The 15137-nt window shown below is 61.2% G+C and overlaps 1 protein-coding gene across 2 annotated transcripts; it reads right to left on the bottom strand.

The window, feature by feature from the left end:
- Nucleotides 1–784: 784 nt before the first annotated feature.
- On the bottom strand, nt 785–14829 carry ELL3 (elongation factor for RNA polymerase II 3). Of its 2 annotated transcripts, none has more exons than XM_075006893.1 (12): nt 14653–14829; nt 14103–14147; nt 12446–12573; nt 10752–10915; nt 9517–9743; nt 9305–9429; nt 8895–8985; nt 3733–3994; nt 3129–3186; nt 2561–2732; nt 2437–2481; nt 785–2366 (listed from the first exon to the last, which is right to left on the bottom strand). In XM_075006893.1, the coding sequence occupies exons 1-12, from the start codon at nt 14785–14787 to the stop codon at nt 2259–2261; spliced, it is 1560 nt and encodes a 519-aa protein (XP_074862994.1). In that variant the 5' UTR covers nt 14788–14829; the 3' UTR covers nt 785–2258. The 2 variants fall into 2 exon arrangements, with proteins under 2 accessions (XP_074862994.1, XP_074862995.1); XM_075006894.1 differs by having other exon boundaries at nt 14103–14144.
- Nucleotides 14830–15137: the final 308 nt, after the last annotated feature.

Raw genomic sequence — 15137 nt, 5'->3', positions numbered from 1 at the left:
ACCCCAGCATCCCTGTGCTGGCTGGGCTTGGCTGTTGGAATGCATGGGGAACAACTTCTGCCTGGCCGGGGCCTGGGGAACCAGCTACAGCTCTGCCTCCAGGGGTGCCCTGCCAGGAGCACAGGTACTGCCTGGTGTTCAGGGGAGCGGAGCACCTGCAACTGCCTCGCCCTTTCCCCTGTTAGGAGTCTGTGGGCCGTGCCTGGGCTTGGCTCAGCACTGCCTGCCCTGGTCCAGCATGGGAACCAGTAGCCTCTGAGCCACCGCCCTGCTGGGCTGCTGCAGTGTTCCTACTGCCACCTTGATGGGTGTAGCATTGCTTACTGCCAGGCCGCAAGCCTGTGCTGAGGAGTTTCATTCGCTGCTAGACCTAGCGGTGTGGGCACGGCCCCTCTGCGGGGTGTTGCCACAGCTGGGGCCAAGGGTGTGATCTAATCCTACAGTGCCAGGGGGGTGAGGACTGGGGTGGAGCAGTCCAAGCGCAGGGTTAGAGGTGGTGAGGGGTAGACTGGAGCTGCAGTTGTACCTAAGACAGCCTCTTACACCTTCTGCAAGAGTCTCCCCTGGTCCCACAGCTCCCAGCCTTGGCCCCTTTCAAGAGGCGTGCCCAGGAGCATGAATTGCTGTGAACTGGACAGGTGCTGGCCCTCTGCACTACAGGCTGCTGGAGATGACACTGCAGCCCCTGTGCTGGGCTGAGGGGGAAAGGGTTTCCAGCTGAAGGACAGAGAGGGCTGCAGGGCAGGTTCCTGAAAGGCTGAGCACGAAGCTGGGTTACATGAAGCACTGAACAGCTACTTGTTTATTTGGGTGAGACACTTTCCATGCAGTAGTGTGCACAACAGCATTTACAAAGTTTTCTCCTGCTGCCCCTTTCCTCCAGCCCAGGCCCAATGGAAGTGAACCCCTGCAGCAAAAGCACCTGTGCTCCAGGCAGTCTTGAGGGAGCATTTTCCATTGTCTCCAACTAGCTCAGCCTAGCTGGGGAATGAAGTTGTGTGGCCTAATGCCTATCAGCCCTGAACAGATAGTACCAGCCTCAGCCCCTGCTACTTGGGCTCAGCCACCTCCTCCTAGTAACAGTGCTCAAGCAAGGAGCAGCCTTCAGCTACCCCTGCCCCCCACCTGCCTGGCAGAGGCAGAGTCTGGGGTAAAGTGGCTGAGTAATTAGTGCATTACAGCACCTAGAAGCCCTCCAGGCCCCATGTGCTGTACAAACACTGGGACATAGCAGAGCTTTGTGCAATGCTGCCTGAGCCCAGCTGGTAAATAAGGCAAAGAGCTGTGTCACTTACACCTCCACCCAGACAGCAGTTTTGCCTGCAGGGTCAGGCTGGTCCCTTTCAAAGCACAGGAAGGCCCAGAGCTGGTGGGAGAAGCCTGAAGGCCACAGCCTCCGCTGCCTACATGTGCAGTAAGCTGGTTGTCCCAGAGCCCCACCCTCAACTGCTCATCTGTGCTGGAGCATGAAGGGGCCTGCAGCAGCCCGTGTTCTGTATCCCACCCTGGCCCAGGTTCATGTACAGCCCACTGCTGGTGCCCAGGGCAGGTGAATGGCAGCTGGGCTTGATCACTGAGAAACACAAGGGGTGCACAGCCCAGTCATCTGAGCCATTCCCAGGCCCCCTACTTCTGCTACCCCATTGTTCAAGCAGATGTCAGTCATCAAACCCCAGCCCAGCCTCAGGGACCCTGCTGTGCCAGGCTCAGCCCTGCATTGAGTGTCAGGGCAGAGTCAGACAGCAGAGCTAGTGAAGGAGGGGGACCAGTCTGACAGTGGCAGAAGCTTGTGGTTCCAGCAACCAACCTCGACTACCTATGCCAGGTTGGGCTGACCCATGGCACACAGCTGGATTGAGCCACTCTAGCTGGCCAAGCCTGAAGGTGGACTGCCTCAAACAAGCTACCTGCCTGCCCAGGCTGAGTGGCGTGGGAAAGGGGCCCTAAAGCAGCAGACCCAGGCAGCCATCCAAACCTTGAGCAGTGCCACAAGCCCTGGTTGCCCCTTGTCAGCTGCTATAGCTACGACAGTGGGTCCCAGGGGACGGTTCTGACTGCCACACACACACACACCCCCCCCCAGCTCTGTCCTGGACTTATAGCCACACACCTGAGCAGCCAGAGGGCTGTGCTGGACACCAAGCTGCGAGTACGCCTACAGCTGAGCCTACCCCTCCTCTAGCCCTACCCCACACTGAAGGGCCCTGCGTCCTGTGATAGGAAGGCTGCTGGCTCAGAGCCCAGGGCACTGCAGACTCCTAGGCAGCCCCCGTCTTCTCAAACTCCAAGATCAGGCCCTTGATGTGGGATAGCTTTTGGTGAAGATACTCACACCGGTCCTTCTCCTTGCTGTAGCTGGGGTAGGTCTGCAAGAGAGCGCCCAGGTCAGTTAATGCCAGGGAGAGTCCCCCCCCCACCCCCCAACATATGCCTCACCTGCTTAAACCGCCGGTATTCCTGTACGATTCTGTCTTCCACCGCCTGCAAACCAAGACAGGCAACTCATTGCTCTGCCCAGGCCAGCCGCCCGCCCCGCCCCGCCCCGCCCCGCCCCCCTCACCTTGTGCTCCTGTGTCCCCTGCCGCAGCCTTTTAATCTTGGCTCCCAGCTGGATGAATGTCCTGCTGACGTGCCCGATCCTGGCGTGGAGGCGCCTGTACTCCGCGTAATCGGAGCTGAACGCCTCCACGTAGGCTTGCTGCTGCTCCAGTGAGCAGATGGCTCTGTATTTCCTAGTGCAGGTGTGAGATACTCCTGGCTAGCCCCTAGCACAGCAGGCTCTGCATGAGGGGGCACGTCCCACTGCCCTGTGCCCCTGCAGCCTCCCCAGGTGTGAGGAAGTGCAAAGGCAGGTACTGCCCAGCAGCAGGTGGTGCTGTCCCACCTCGGCCCTCCTGCTAGCCCTGAAGCAAAAGGAGCAAGGCAAGGCCTGGGTCTTGCCCAGCTTGGCGATCCCCTTCACACTGGCTGGGAACTTGCAGCTCAGCCAGCTCCAAGCCCCAGCCCTTCCCCTTCCCCACCCCGACTTAGGTGTGGGGCAGGAGCTAGGCCAGAGACCCTGGTGGTACCTGCAGAGAGGTGGGAATGGGCCCACAGAGGTGCAGGAATGCCGCGCTGGCTGTGCTTACCGGCAGTAATCCGGGAGCTCAACAAAGGAGGCCGGGGGGCTTGCCCGGGAACTGCTTTCTGTGGTGAAAGCAAAAACAGTCAGGGCACAAGCTCTTCAACGTTCCCTTCCCACCCTAGCCCATTCCCAGGGTTACAGCACCACCAAGAGCCGTTGGCCCCAGCGGCGGGTCAGCTGCCCCAACGCAGCCCCTCTGCTGGGTGGTGGGCGGAAGGCATGCCGGTGGCCCTTGCCGCCAGCTCCAAGCTGACCCCAGGGGTGTGGGAGTGGCAGGTGAGGGGCTTTGCACGTGGCCTGGAAAGTTGTGAGCAGACCCTGTTCCCAGGCTGCAAGTCCCGGCCACCAGCATTAACTGGCAGCTGCACCTGGCTCTCCACCTATGGACCATCTTCATCACTCCCTTCTCACTGCTGGGGCCAGCTCAGGGTCACTGAGCTGGGAACAGCCCAGGGGAGAACTAAAGCCCCTTCTCTGCCCAGTGCACCCCTGCTGGCCAATGGGGAGCCCACCTTTCCTGCCTCAGCCGCCAGCTGCTACTATGGGGCCACAACCTCCCCCCGGTAACTTTGGCACTTTGCCCCCTTGCCGGGATGCTCTCCCCTCACCTTGCAGGCCAGAGAGGTGCTGCTCCAGGCGCAGAGCTGCCTCTTCCCAGTCATCCCCTGCCTCCCCCTCGCTGGGCTCCTCCTCAGAGCTCTGCAGCTCCGTGCCCACTCGGGGCCTGGCAAGCCAGCTCTGGGCTCTCGGTTGCTCCAGACCTGGATCGGGCAGGCCGCGGTGGCACCCCAGGGAGCCAGAGGGAGTCTCTGGGGGACAGGGTCTCTCCAGCCTGCTTGTGTCTGAGGCATCCAGCAGTGCCAGCCGCTTCTGAAAGACAAAGCCACCCAGCTGCAGGGGCTGCCCTGCACCCCTGGCCACAAGCAAGCCTGGAGAGACCCCCCGCCCGCTTTCATAATGGCCCACCACCACCCCTCACACAGTGCTCCCAGCCCTGCTCTGCCCAGGCGCTCACCCCTGCTCTGGAGGTGGAGATGCCGTGCTCAGCCAGCCACCCAGTGGTGCCAGAGGGCTGTTCCCCCCGCCTTGCTGGGCTTTCCCTCCCACAGTGTTTCCAGGCTGGTTCTGTGGTGCCCAGCCTCACCCCTATCCATACCCCTTCCCCATGCTGTGCAGGCTGTTCCATGCTGCCTGCCAGGACTGCTGCCACCCCACCCCAGCTGTGAGCCTACTCCCGCAGTCCACCCAAGGCCAGAGATCGGTGTCATGGCTCAGCAGCAAGGGGCACACTACTGGGACCAGCCCCCTGTGATGGAGTGGGGGATACCTCTCTCTCTCTCTCTCTGTGTGTGTGGGGCTCCTGCTGAGGGTAACCCTCACAACCAGGTAACACCTTTGTACTGCAGACAAAGGAGGAGGTAGAGCCTCAGGGGTTTAAATTGGAACTGGGAGTTGGAAGCAGTGAGTCTGGGCTGAGGGAGAGAGACACAAAGGAGGGGGCCAGGCCCCAGCTCTGGGGGCCCCTCGGGGCCTCCTCTCCTCAACATGGATGGAACTGGCTGTCTCTGCCGGCTGTACTGACTCCTCTGTACGATGCTGTGTCCTGTCGGCTAATAAACCCGCTGTTTTCCTGCTAAGTGAAAGACTCTCCTGCCTGCGGACAGGGTGCAGAGCTTGGGGGACCCCAAAACCCCATCACACTGGTGTCAGCAGTGGGATGTTCTGCACCCTGAGGATGGAGCATCCAGTAGTAAGTGACGGGTGCCACAGAAGAAGAAGAGGGGCCTGTGAGACCCAGGTGTGCTGACGGGCAGTGAGGTGCAGTTTCCCAAGGCGGAGGGGCCTGCGGCCGAAGCCAAGCAACTGTGGTCGTGGTTCTCGAGAGGGGGTGCCACACCCGAGCAGGGGTTACTCCTGGGAATCTGTTGGAGTTGGTCCCAGAAGGTGGAGGGGCCGAGGGCCCAACCCCCAGAAACAAGTGACCCACAAGGAGGCTGACGCTGAATAAGTTCTTCCCCAGACAGTGTGCTCATGGTCCTTGAGAGCAGGTGTCACAGTGAAGAAGGGGTTCCTCTGAGAGTCTGTTGGAGTCGGTCCCAGAGGCCTACGGCCTAACCCCAGGGAGCTTGTGACCCAAAAAGAGCCTGGCACACTGAAGGGATTCTTCCAGGAATCGTGGGGTGCAGAGGGCATCAGCCTGAGAGCCTGCAACCACGCTGAGCAACTCTGTTGTGAAGTGGCAGCACCTGGAAACCGAATCGAGATTAAAGAAGCTGGACAAGGCAGCGTGGATGTGCAGTGGCAGAGCTGAGGGTTAAGGAAAATCCTGCAGAGGTGAGCCCGGATCGGGGCAGGGAACCCTGGACTGCATGGAGCTCTGAACCGAGTGGCCTGCCACAGCTCAAGGAGGGAAGGAGCGATTCCAACCCATCATCTACTAGTGGCCAAGACAGACCTGCGAAGAGGTTTCCAGGCCTGGGCCAAGGAAGGTGCCTGTGTGTCTGTGCAGGAAAGCAGCGGATCCACTGGGAATGGCAAGTTGTCTGTGAGAGAAGCTGCTCCACCTTCTGTGTGTGTGTGGAGACCAGCTGGGGGGCTGGGACAAAGGAGAAAGTGTCTCTGATTGTCTGTCTGTGTTGAACACCAGCAGCAGCCTGGGGAGAAAGCAGAGTCTGCATTTGGAAAAGGTGCCAATGAGGAAACTGGCCCATTGTCTGAGGAAGATTCCCCAGCCTGGGGTGGCTGGAGAAGGAACCACCAGGAAAGAGCATTCCAGGTGTGCCTAAACCCAAGCATGGGGGCTGGAGCAGAGGGAATGGCTCTGGGATGGGCAGTGGTATCCCTGCTAAGGACACTGGTCCTTGGTGCAAGAAAAGTGCTTCTGCTTCTGGGGAAGTGAATCCTTTGCCTGAGCCTGTGGGGGCTCAAGATAGAGCCAAGATCCCAGAGCTGGATCTGAGGGCAGCTGAAGCCCAGATGGGAAGTGGGCCTACCTCTGTGTCTCTCAGGGGGGGATGATGCTTTAACTTGGTCTAATCCAGTTAGTATCATCAGGGAATCCCAGAGACCAGACGATTCTGGTACTTGTTCTTTGCCTAATGCTGAGGTGTTACTGGGAGGGGGTGAAAGGACTCTGTCTGCCCAGAGTCATCCTCTCGCCAGGACACAAGAACAGACGGGCAATGGAGTTGTGCTGACTGATGAAGATAAAGAAGCTGGTAGCAAAAGGGAGGAAAGGGATCCTGACCTTCTGTCTGGTGGTACTGGCTGTCTGCCTGGAGGGGGATTATGTGGGAATCTGCCTGATGGGCCAGAAGTGATCCTGGGTGTAGGTAAAACCCAGGAGCTGGTTGTGGCTCAAGGGAGCAGTGCCCCTGTGGAGCCAGACAGGGGTGAGTTGTTGTTTGGGGGGGCTCTTGAGGAAGAGAATTTCCCTGAAACTTTTCCTGACCCGTCTGTGGGGACTGCAGAAAATGGGAGTGAGGTGGAGGAGAGTGAACAGGAAAGGTGCTTGTCTGTAAGCGCCAGAGCAGCCCTTTGCCTGGGGAGAAGTTTGTTTCAGCTCCCGATGGCCAGGACCTGCCTGAGTGTAAAACCACTGGCTGTGCTCTGCAAGGGTCCAAAGCAGGCAGTGTAAAAGTTTCGCAGGAATTGGAAGTTGATGCAAGTAAAGTAAAAACTATCAGGAAATGTGAGCAGCCCTGTGAGAACCAAGTAAAACGGCTGCACAGTCAGTCTCTATAGGATGCAGAAGAGGGCCAGCAATTCCCCATCTCCAGATGGAGAAAACACTTATATTCTCATACTGGATTCAACTTCTAATTCCATGGGGAGGCAGTAGTTGGAGGTGGAAGGACAAAGGAGCTTTGGGCCTGGTGGGCCAGTAAGGGATAAACAGGAATTCCTTCATGTGGATTCTGCGTCTGGGACTCACAAAACAACTTTCAAAAAGCAGTTTGGTTTGCAACTTTCCAGGCTGGCAGGGAGGGGGCCATCTCCCTGAGATCATCAATGGCCCAGCTCTTGTTAGAAGGGAGGGCACAGCCAGAGAAATCAGATTTCCACCCCAGGGGGCAAGGGAGAAGATTAGAACTTAATGGTGCAAAGAAAGGCCTCAGCCATTTATCCCCAAAATACCAGATTCTCAAGAAGGTTACACAAAGGTTGTGGTCTACCAAAGAGCAACGTAAATGTGCAGTTGCAATGGGTTTGTTCTGTTACTCACGCTGACTGCTGTAACCAAGGGGTGCTGCTACCAAAAGCTGTAAAATTGTACCATGTACTGAATGTTTGGAAACAGCCATGTAACATGATAACATTAATGTAGAAGCATAAATTGTATGTTGAAGGAGTCTGTAACTCTAAAATGTCACCATTGTTCCCTGTAACTAGTCTGGCAACCTCTCACGAGGAGGAACATTCCAAACCTATTGTGTGGCATGGAAGGGGAAACTGAGGCACACAACCATTTTGGTGGTCTGGCTAAATGCCAAGGGTGGAAGCATTTGTACCTTCATTTACTGGACTGTAACTAAATTCCAAACATTGGCCGGAGCAGCTGTATGGACTGGTGGTCAAACAGGGCAGGGCCCAGACCAAAAAAGAACTATTTAATCTGTTGGTGCTGCAGCAGCTGTATGGGCTCTGCCTGCTCAACTTAAGAACGTGGCTAATGGACCGGAAACAAAGTCAGGAAAACCAACCAACCTAAGGAAACTAAAGGGACTTGTCCGGCTGCATCACATAAAAAGGGCCAATACCAAGCTCCTAAGCTGGAGCCTCCCCCAGCAGGATTACAATGTGGAGGTGGTGTACATCAAGGGGAGCACGAAGGGTACAGCCGATGCCCGATCACGAGGGGAGGGCCCCGAACTTCCCCAGGTCACTGGCTGAGTGACCCCGCTCAGTTCGGTCTGGAAGGGAGGAGAGATGTGATGGAGTGGGGGATACCTGCATGTGTGTGAGTGGCTCACAGAGGGTGTGAGGCTCCTGCTGAGGGTAACCCTAACAACCAGGTAACACCTTTGTACTGCAGACAAAGGAGGAGGTGGAGCCTGAGGGGTTTAAATTGGAACTGGGAGTTGGAAGCAGTTAGTCTGGGCTGAGGGAGAGAGAGACAAAGGAGGGGGCCAGGCCCCAGCTCTGGGGGCCCCTCGGGGCCTCCTCTCCTCAACATGGATGGAACTGGCTGTCTCTGCCTGCTGTACTGACTCCTCTGTACAATGCTGTGTCCTGTCGGCTAATAAACCCGCTGTTTTCCTGCTAAGTGAAAGACTCTCCTGCCTGCGGACAGGGTGCAGAGCTTGGGGGACCCCAAAACCCCATCACACCCCCTCCCTGCCCAGGACAGAGCCTCAAGAAGCTGCCCAGCCAGCAGCCTGAGCACAGCCATTCCCAGGCCCCATAACGCCTTCCCTGCTGCAGCTGGGACAGCCAGGAACTATGCAGAGCTGTTCCCAGTAGCGTGAGCTGAGCCCTGCCACGGATAGCTCTAAAGAAGGGAGATGTGTCCAGCCTGCCCAAGGTGAGTGGAGGAGGATGCTGGGGCCCTGGATTTTGGGTCTGGTAATCAGCACTTCTGCCATTTATGCAAATAAATCCATGCATATTCAAATCTGCAAATCAGGCTAATAAGTCATGTTGGTGAGCTCCAGATTTCTGGATGTTCAGCCTTAGCACATCTGCAGCCTCCATTCGTTTGCCCTGGCCTGGTTCTGGTCCCTGTGCCACAGCGTCCATCTGCCTAAGGAGTCATATCACCACTACTTACCCCACCCAAGGGCCTTCTGCTGGCACGTTGGCAAGAGGGGCACTCCAGAGGCCCCAAGAAGGGCCTGGCCTCAGCTCCATGGGCCTGTTTCCTGCCACAGAAGAGAGAAGAGATCAGGTGGCTACTCTGGGCCAAGGCCATGTGTCACACAGGACCAGGAGAGGAGGTTCCCTGTCCGTGCCTAGGCCTGGGGCTGGGCACGCTGCAGTCAGGCTTTGGCACTGGGATGGCCCTGAGCACGCAGGATGGGAGTGAAAGGTGAACTCCCCACCTGGCTGTGCCCAAAGCCAGTTGCACACCCAGGAGTGTCCTGGAACATCCCACCCCTGCCCACAGGCAGCTGGGGCTGCTGAGTTACACCCTGAGCACCTCCGTGGAAGGCCTGTGGCAGCCCCGGCCCCGGCCTGCACCTCTGCAGCAGCTGCCTGATGTGCTGCCGCTCCTCAGCCGTGTAGCCCAGCCAGCCCTCCTGCACCTGCCCAAAGAGCTCCTCCTTCAGGCTGTAGCTGCTCTCCCCGGCGTCCCGCTGCCCCACCTGATGTCAGGGAGGAAAGCAGACGTCAGCAAGAGCGCAGGAGACGCTGCAGGAGACGCTGCTCCCCTCCCCTCCCCCAGCACACACCTCCTCTAGCAGGGGCAGCAGTTGAGTCCTGTCCTTCGGGCTGACCTGCACCCTGTCCAGGCGCTCCAGGAGTGCATGTTTGCAGTGGGGCCGCAGGGCCAGAAGCTGCATCAGGCATTTTTCAAGAACCCTGCAATCTGGCCCCGGGAAGCTGCATATCCCACCCCCTGGAGCAGGGCCCCCAGCAGGGCTCTTCCCCAGCTTCTTCGGGACAGCAACACATTTACCTGCAAAGGCATCAAAGCAAAAATGGCAGCTAAGAATGAGTTCACCCCCAGCTATGCCCTGGCCCCTTTGTTCTCATCCTGGATCTCACAGCTAGCACCAGGCTCTGCTATGCCCTGCCCACGGCTGGCCCCTGGGCACCAGAGCCTTCTCTTCTTCAGCCCGGGTCCTCCATTGCACTGGGAGTTTGAGCTAAATCCTGCCACCCCAAGGCCTGGCACTTGTGCTGCAGCCAGTGCATACCTCAGGGGCCACAGCAGGGCCTGTGGGGGGAGATGGCAGGCTCACCCACTAGCCACTGCAGCCCCGGCTCAGCCCCAGCTATTTCCAAAAGATCCTGCCAACCCCACCCAGCAGGCCCAGCCCGGCCAGCGGCGGGCAGGCTGACTCCCAGGGCCCCACACAGCATGGGACAGACGGACTCAGCCACCAGGACGGTGAGTTAAGCAGGCCCATGGTGCCCACCGGGCTCCAGGAGTATTCCAGGTCTCTTCCCTGCCGCTTCAAAGGGTCCAGGGCCCTGCCACCAGCAGCGCAGCTGGCTGGACAGCTTCCTGCCCCTTGCTCCAGGCCCCCGGTCGGGGTGTCTCCATCCCAGAACCTGTGCCCCAGGCCCCATCCCACTCCCACATTTCCACCCAGGGGCCTGGCCCCTCGCCTCTCCTGCACAGCCCAGAGCCTCCACCTGGCATCCAAGTCTGGCTCTCAGCCCCCACCCCAGACCCCCACGGGCCTTAGGCAGGTGTTTGTTGGGGGTAGGTAGGGGAGGGGTGCAGGCTCTGGGCACCACCTCCATTTCTGCTGCCTCTGCTGCTCTGCTCAGTCTCTCCTGGGGCAGGAGCTGCGGTGAGCTTCAGCCTCGCACGGGCAGCAGGGAGCCAGCTGCCAGCACTCACACAGGCCACATGCTGCCCTGGCCCATGCACAGAAAAGTGGGGGCTACTCTGCTCTCCCCGGTTCCCAGCACTTCTCCAGGTTACACCTCCCGGGAAGCCCTGCCCCTGCCTTACCATGACCTGGAGCTGCTGGCTTGATCTCGATGGCAGCTCTGCTCCATGCTGCCTTCTCAGCCTGGGACACACGTTCCCGCGTCAGCTGGTATGAGTCATCCGTGGCACAGATGGTGATTTTCTCCTGGATGCTGCCCACACAGTCCAGCTGGTTCTGACCCAGCCTGGGAGCACCAAAACATCTCTAGGCCTGACCCCGCTCTCTACCAGCCACAGGGTGGGAGCCCAGACCCCCCACCACACAGCAGGGCAGGAGTCAGAGCAGCGACCTGCCTTTGCCTGGTCACATCTCCTAACCCTGCCCAACACGGCCGTGCCCTAGGGCAGTCTCCTGCTGGACAGGGATGGGGTGGGACTGGGGTCACATTGTCTGACTAGCTTGCATGTCTCAGATTCCCCATTGTTAACGAGGCAGTGGGCTAAGGCTGCCTCACACTGGCCCCAGGGCACTGCAGTCCATGGAGACAATGGTAAATCCACTCCCCAGGGCTGTGATCCCTAAGTACTAAGGGCCACAGACGGCCCAGCTCCCCCAGCAGAACAAGGGACTGGAGGTACAGTGGGCTCTGAGCTCCATGCTGGCACCAGCACATGGGAGCATCCCTGCGGAGACCGGACCCCAGGGCTGGGGGTGCTCCCTGAGGCAGCACAGGTCCCCCTGGTGGGGAGCAGATGGGCAGACGGGCCAGAGCTGCAGCCTGGCGGGGGATGCTGCTTGGGCTCCCCCAGAGTGGGAGCGAGAGCCCAGGGGATGCCCACTGAAGGGCCCTTCCAGAGACAGGGGGCACAGGACCAGATGAGGCAGTCAGCAGGGATGTGGGACTACCCCTCCCCCACCTCAGGCCAGGCCAGGCAGTCTCAGAGCTCTGTCTCCTCCACTCCCCCTCCACTAGCCTTGCTCTGTGCACTGGGCTGGCTTGGGGCTCTCCTCCCTGACCCCGAGCCAGCAGCAGCACCCCCCCCCCATGCAGGGTCCCTAAGTAGCCCAGCGCAAGGGGGGATTTCGGGGCCAGGCAGCTGTGAGGCTACAGCAGCTCTGCAGCCCCTAGGGGTCTGCTCCCTCCACGCCCAGGCAGCTCCCAGACACCTCCCATCCCGCTGAGTGGCCTGCGGGCACCTGTCACCCCTACTCCGCACCACCCTCTGCTCAGGAACTGCTCCCGCACCTGTGTGAGGGCTGCAGCCCCTCCTGGTCATTGCCCCCTCACTGCCCCTCCAGCCTCTGCTTCCTTCACCCCATCCCCTCCACAGACCCCCCGTCTCTGCTTGCTTCCTCCCTCCCCTCAACCCCCTGCCCTTTTGTCACTGCTTCCCCTGTTCTGCAGAAGGGTCTGCACAGGCAGGGAGCTCCTTCCCCAGCAGTCTGGGGGTGTCGATGCTGCAGCTCTGTGCCGAACCAGCCCCAGACTGCACACCTGAGCAGTGCATCTTCAAAGCCCTGGCACTGGAAGGGAGATGCCCATTTCCCATGGCTTGCTCCCCATCCCCAGCACCTCTCTGCTTGGCACTGCCCCAGACTCAGGGGTCTCTATTGCTGGCCCTGCCCCTGCTCAGCCATCTCAGGTTCCCACACATGTGCAAGCTGGCAGAGCCCCGGGGGAGGGGGAGGTATGTGGGACCAGCCTGAGGCTCCAGCGCAGGCAGGAGGAAAGAAGGCTCTGGACCAGGCTCTCAGGGCACAGGTGCTCACCCACCTGGAGACGTACTGCCGGATGCATTCGAAGCTGGCCTGAGGCTTGTCCCTGCTGTAGCGGGACAGGTAGAAGGTGAAGAGGTGGGCTCCTTCCCCAGAGCCGCCCAGCACGCGGGGGATCTTGATGTACTGTCCAGGAGAGTGAGCAAGCAGGTGCATGGATCCGTTTTAAGGGCAGCTGCACTTTTTCCCTCCTGTCCCCCCCGCCAAAGCCTGGCAGCTCTCAGCGGGCCCAGCCACACTCGCTCCAGACTCTCCCAGCCAGGGTGACTGGGGGCTCCCCAGACCCCATGTTTACAGACAAAGGGCCCCAGCAGGGCCCCATCTAATTGGTTCAGGATGCCTCCCGGGGGGCTGCAGCCTGCTTTTAGCAACAGCTCTCCAGGGCAGATCACCAGCAGTGGTTTAACCCTTCCAGCATTCGGCTGGTTCCCAGCTTGGGGAGCCTACAGCATTCTCAGCAGGGTTTACTCCCAGCAGTGGGGTGCACAGCTGAGGTCTCGGGGAGCTCTGAGCAGAGGGGCAGAAGAGGGATCAGACAAAGAAGGACTGGTGGCCTAGGCAGGAGAATAGGTGGCCAAGCCAGGGTCTCTCTGTACCCCAGTTCAGGTGGTCGGTACGTGAAACAGAGGCTCCCAACCCATCCCTTGGGTGGTGGGGGGGAAGAGTGTGTGGGGCAGGAGCCTCTGGCCCACACCCTGGGGGGATATGTGGGGCAGGGGGCCCAGGCCCTTGGGTGGGTATGTGGGGCAGGGGCCCCCAGCTCCCATCCTCAGGGTAGAGTACATGGGGCAGAGGGTCCAAGTCATTAGGGGAGTGTAGGGGACAGAGGGCCCAGCCCCACAGGTGGGCTCTGCCCCATCTGAGGTGGGGGTTCTCGGCAGAGCCAGGTCTTTACCTGCTCTGCTCCCAGCTGGCCCTGCTGAGCTGGCAGCCTAGCCCTGCCCTGGGCCCGGCAGGGGCTATTAATGGGATTGCTTGCACAGGCCAGAGGGACCCTCCGCTGAGCAGCAGGCAACTGCTTCCCTTCCCACAGGAATCCCCTGCAGAGCTAGTTAGCAAGGAGCAGCTGAGGTGCTGCAGCTGCCTGGAGCCAGAGGGGAGCAGGCAACTCCCTGACCCCAGAGCCCCCGAAGCCAGCAGAGGAGTCTCAGCCCAGGCTGCGCTGCCCTGAGCTGCTGCGGCTGGGTGACAAAGGCACATGCAGCCCCCCATCCTCTCCAGCTCAGGGGGGTGGGAAGGCAAGAGCTGCAGTGCCCAGCAGCCCCTCAGCCCCATGGAGCTGCCCCAGCCCAGTCCTGCCTGCAGTGGCCAGGTCATGTCCAGCACTCACTGTGCCAGGTGACTGCGCCCACCTCCCCAGGCACTGCCCACTGTGCTCCACCACTGGCTGCCCCGCCACCTCCTTTGGCTGAGCTCCTCAGGGGTGCGGGGGGCAGGCAGGATAACAAGCACTGCCCAGCCCACAGCACCCAGGACAGGGACTGCTCCAGGCTCTGCCCGTGCCCAGCTGCTTGTGGGGTGGAACAATGCCTGGAGCAGGACCAGACTGGCAGACCCAGGCTACAATGGGGATGGAGGCTGAGTGGTGTCTCACACACTCCCCACTGACACCGCAGGGAGCCCGGTGCCCGCGCCCCCAAGCCCGGCCCACTTACCCCCTGGCTCCCCTGGAAGGCGATCACGGGCTGGGCAGAGCCCTGCTAAGAAAAAGAGACACAGTCAGAGGCTCCACCTGTCCCGGCCCCTGCGTGGGGCAGGCAGCCTGCGGTACCTGAGCTGCTGTGGCTGGGTGACCAGTCTCCACAGACCCCCCGCCTCCGGCACTGCGTTCCCCTGCGCAGCCGGCCCAGCCTGTGGGCTCCCAGCCAGCTCCTGGGGACAGGCGGGATGGAGAGTCTGCCGGGTCCTGCACCATTGTTCTTCCCGCACAGCCCCGCAGCTCACTCCCAGGCTGCCGGGGCTCCCCGGGCCCGTGCTAAGTGGCAGGGCAGGGCAGGTGGGAGCGGGCCGTCCTGGGAAGGGGGCACAGACAGGTCAGGCTGGGGGCGAGGTGGGGGTGGAGGAAACTGACCCGGGCCCAGTCGGTGCGCGGGGGGGAGTTGACCCAGGCCCGGCCCGGGGGCCGGCGGAGGGAGGTCGATCCAGGGCCCAGCCCGGGGTCGGGGAAAGGGGACACCGGCCCGGCCCGGCCCGGCCCCGCCCCACCTGCAGCCGCTGATAGTCCCGTAGCGCCCGCAGCGCCGGGTCGGTGAGTCTCAGGTGCAGGAGGCTGAGCCGCAGCCCGCGGAAGCCACCCCGGTACCGGAGCCGCCCGGACAGCTCCGCCCGCGGCCGCGGCATGGCTCGGAGTGAGTCGGGCAGCGGCACCGGGGGCGGGTCGGGATGGGGAGAAGCGGAGTGGGGGCGGGGCCGGGGCCGGGCGGGGCGAAGCGGAGTGGGGGCGGGGCGGGGCGGGATGGGGCGAAGCGGAGTGGGGGCGGGGCCTGGCGGGGCGGGGTCCGGGCCGGGGAGAAGCGGAGTGGGGGCGGGGCCGGGGCCGGGCGGGGCGAAGCGGAGTGGGGGCGGGGCGGGGCGGGGCGGGATGGGGCGAAGCGGAGTGGGGGCGGGGCCTGGCGGGGCGGGGTCCGGGCCGGGGAGAAGCGGAGTGGGGGCGGGGCGGGGCGGGATGGGGAGAAGCGGAGTGGGGGCGG

The sequence above is a fragment of the Carettochelys insculpta genome, chromosome 12, assembly GCF_033958435.1.
Source record: "Carettochelys insculpta isolate YL-2023 chromosome 12, ASM3395843v1, whole genome shotgun sequence".
Classification (NCBI taxonomy): Eukaryota; Metazoa; Chordata; order Testudines; family Carettochelyidae; genus Carettochelys; species Carettochelys insculpta.
This window is presented reverse-complemented; position numbering and strand designations above follow the sequence as displayed.

Excerpts from the sequence above, each read along its gene's own strand:
- ELL3 (XM_075006893.1), bottom strand. The coding sequence starts at position 14,787 with ATGCCGCGGCCGCGGGCGGAGCTGTCCGGGCGGCTCCGGTACCGGGGT. Across the intron at positions 12,574-14,102 it reads CCTTCCAGGGGAGCCAGGGG|TACATCAAGATCCCCCGCGT; the intron begins GTAAGTGGGCCG and ends TCTCCTGGACAG. Across the intron at positions 2,482-2,560 it reads AGGGGACACAGGAGCACAAG|GCGGTGGAAGACAGAATCGT; the intron begins GTGAGGGGGGCG and ends CTTGGTTTGCAG.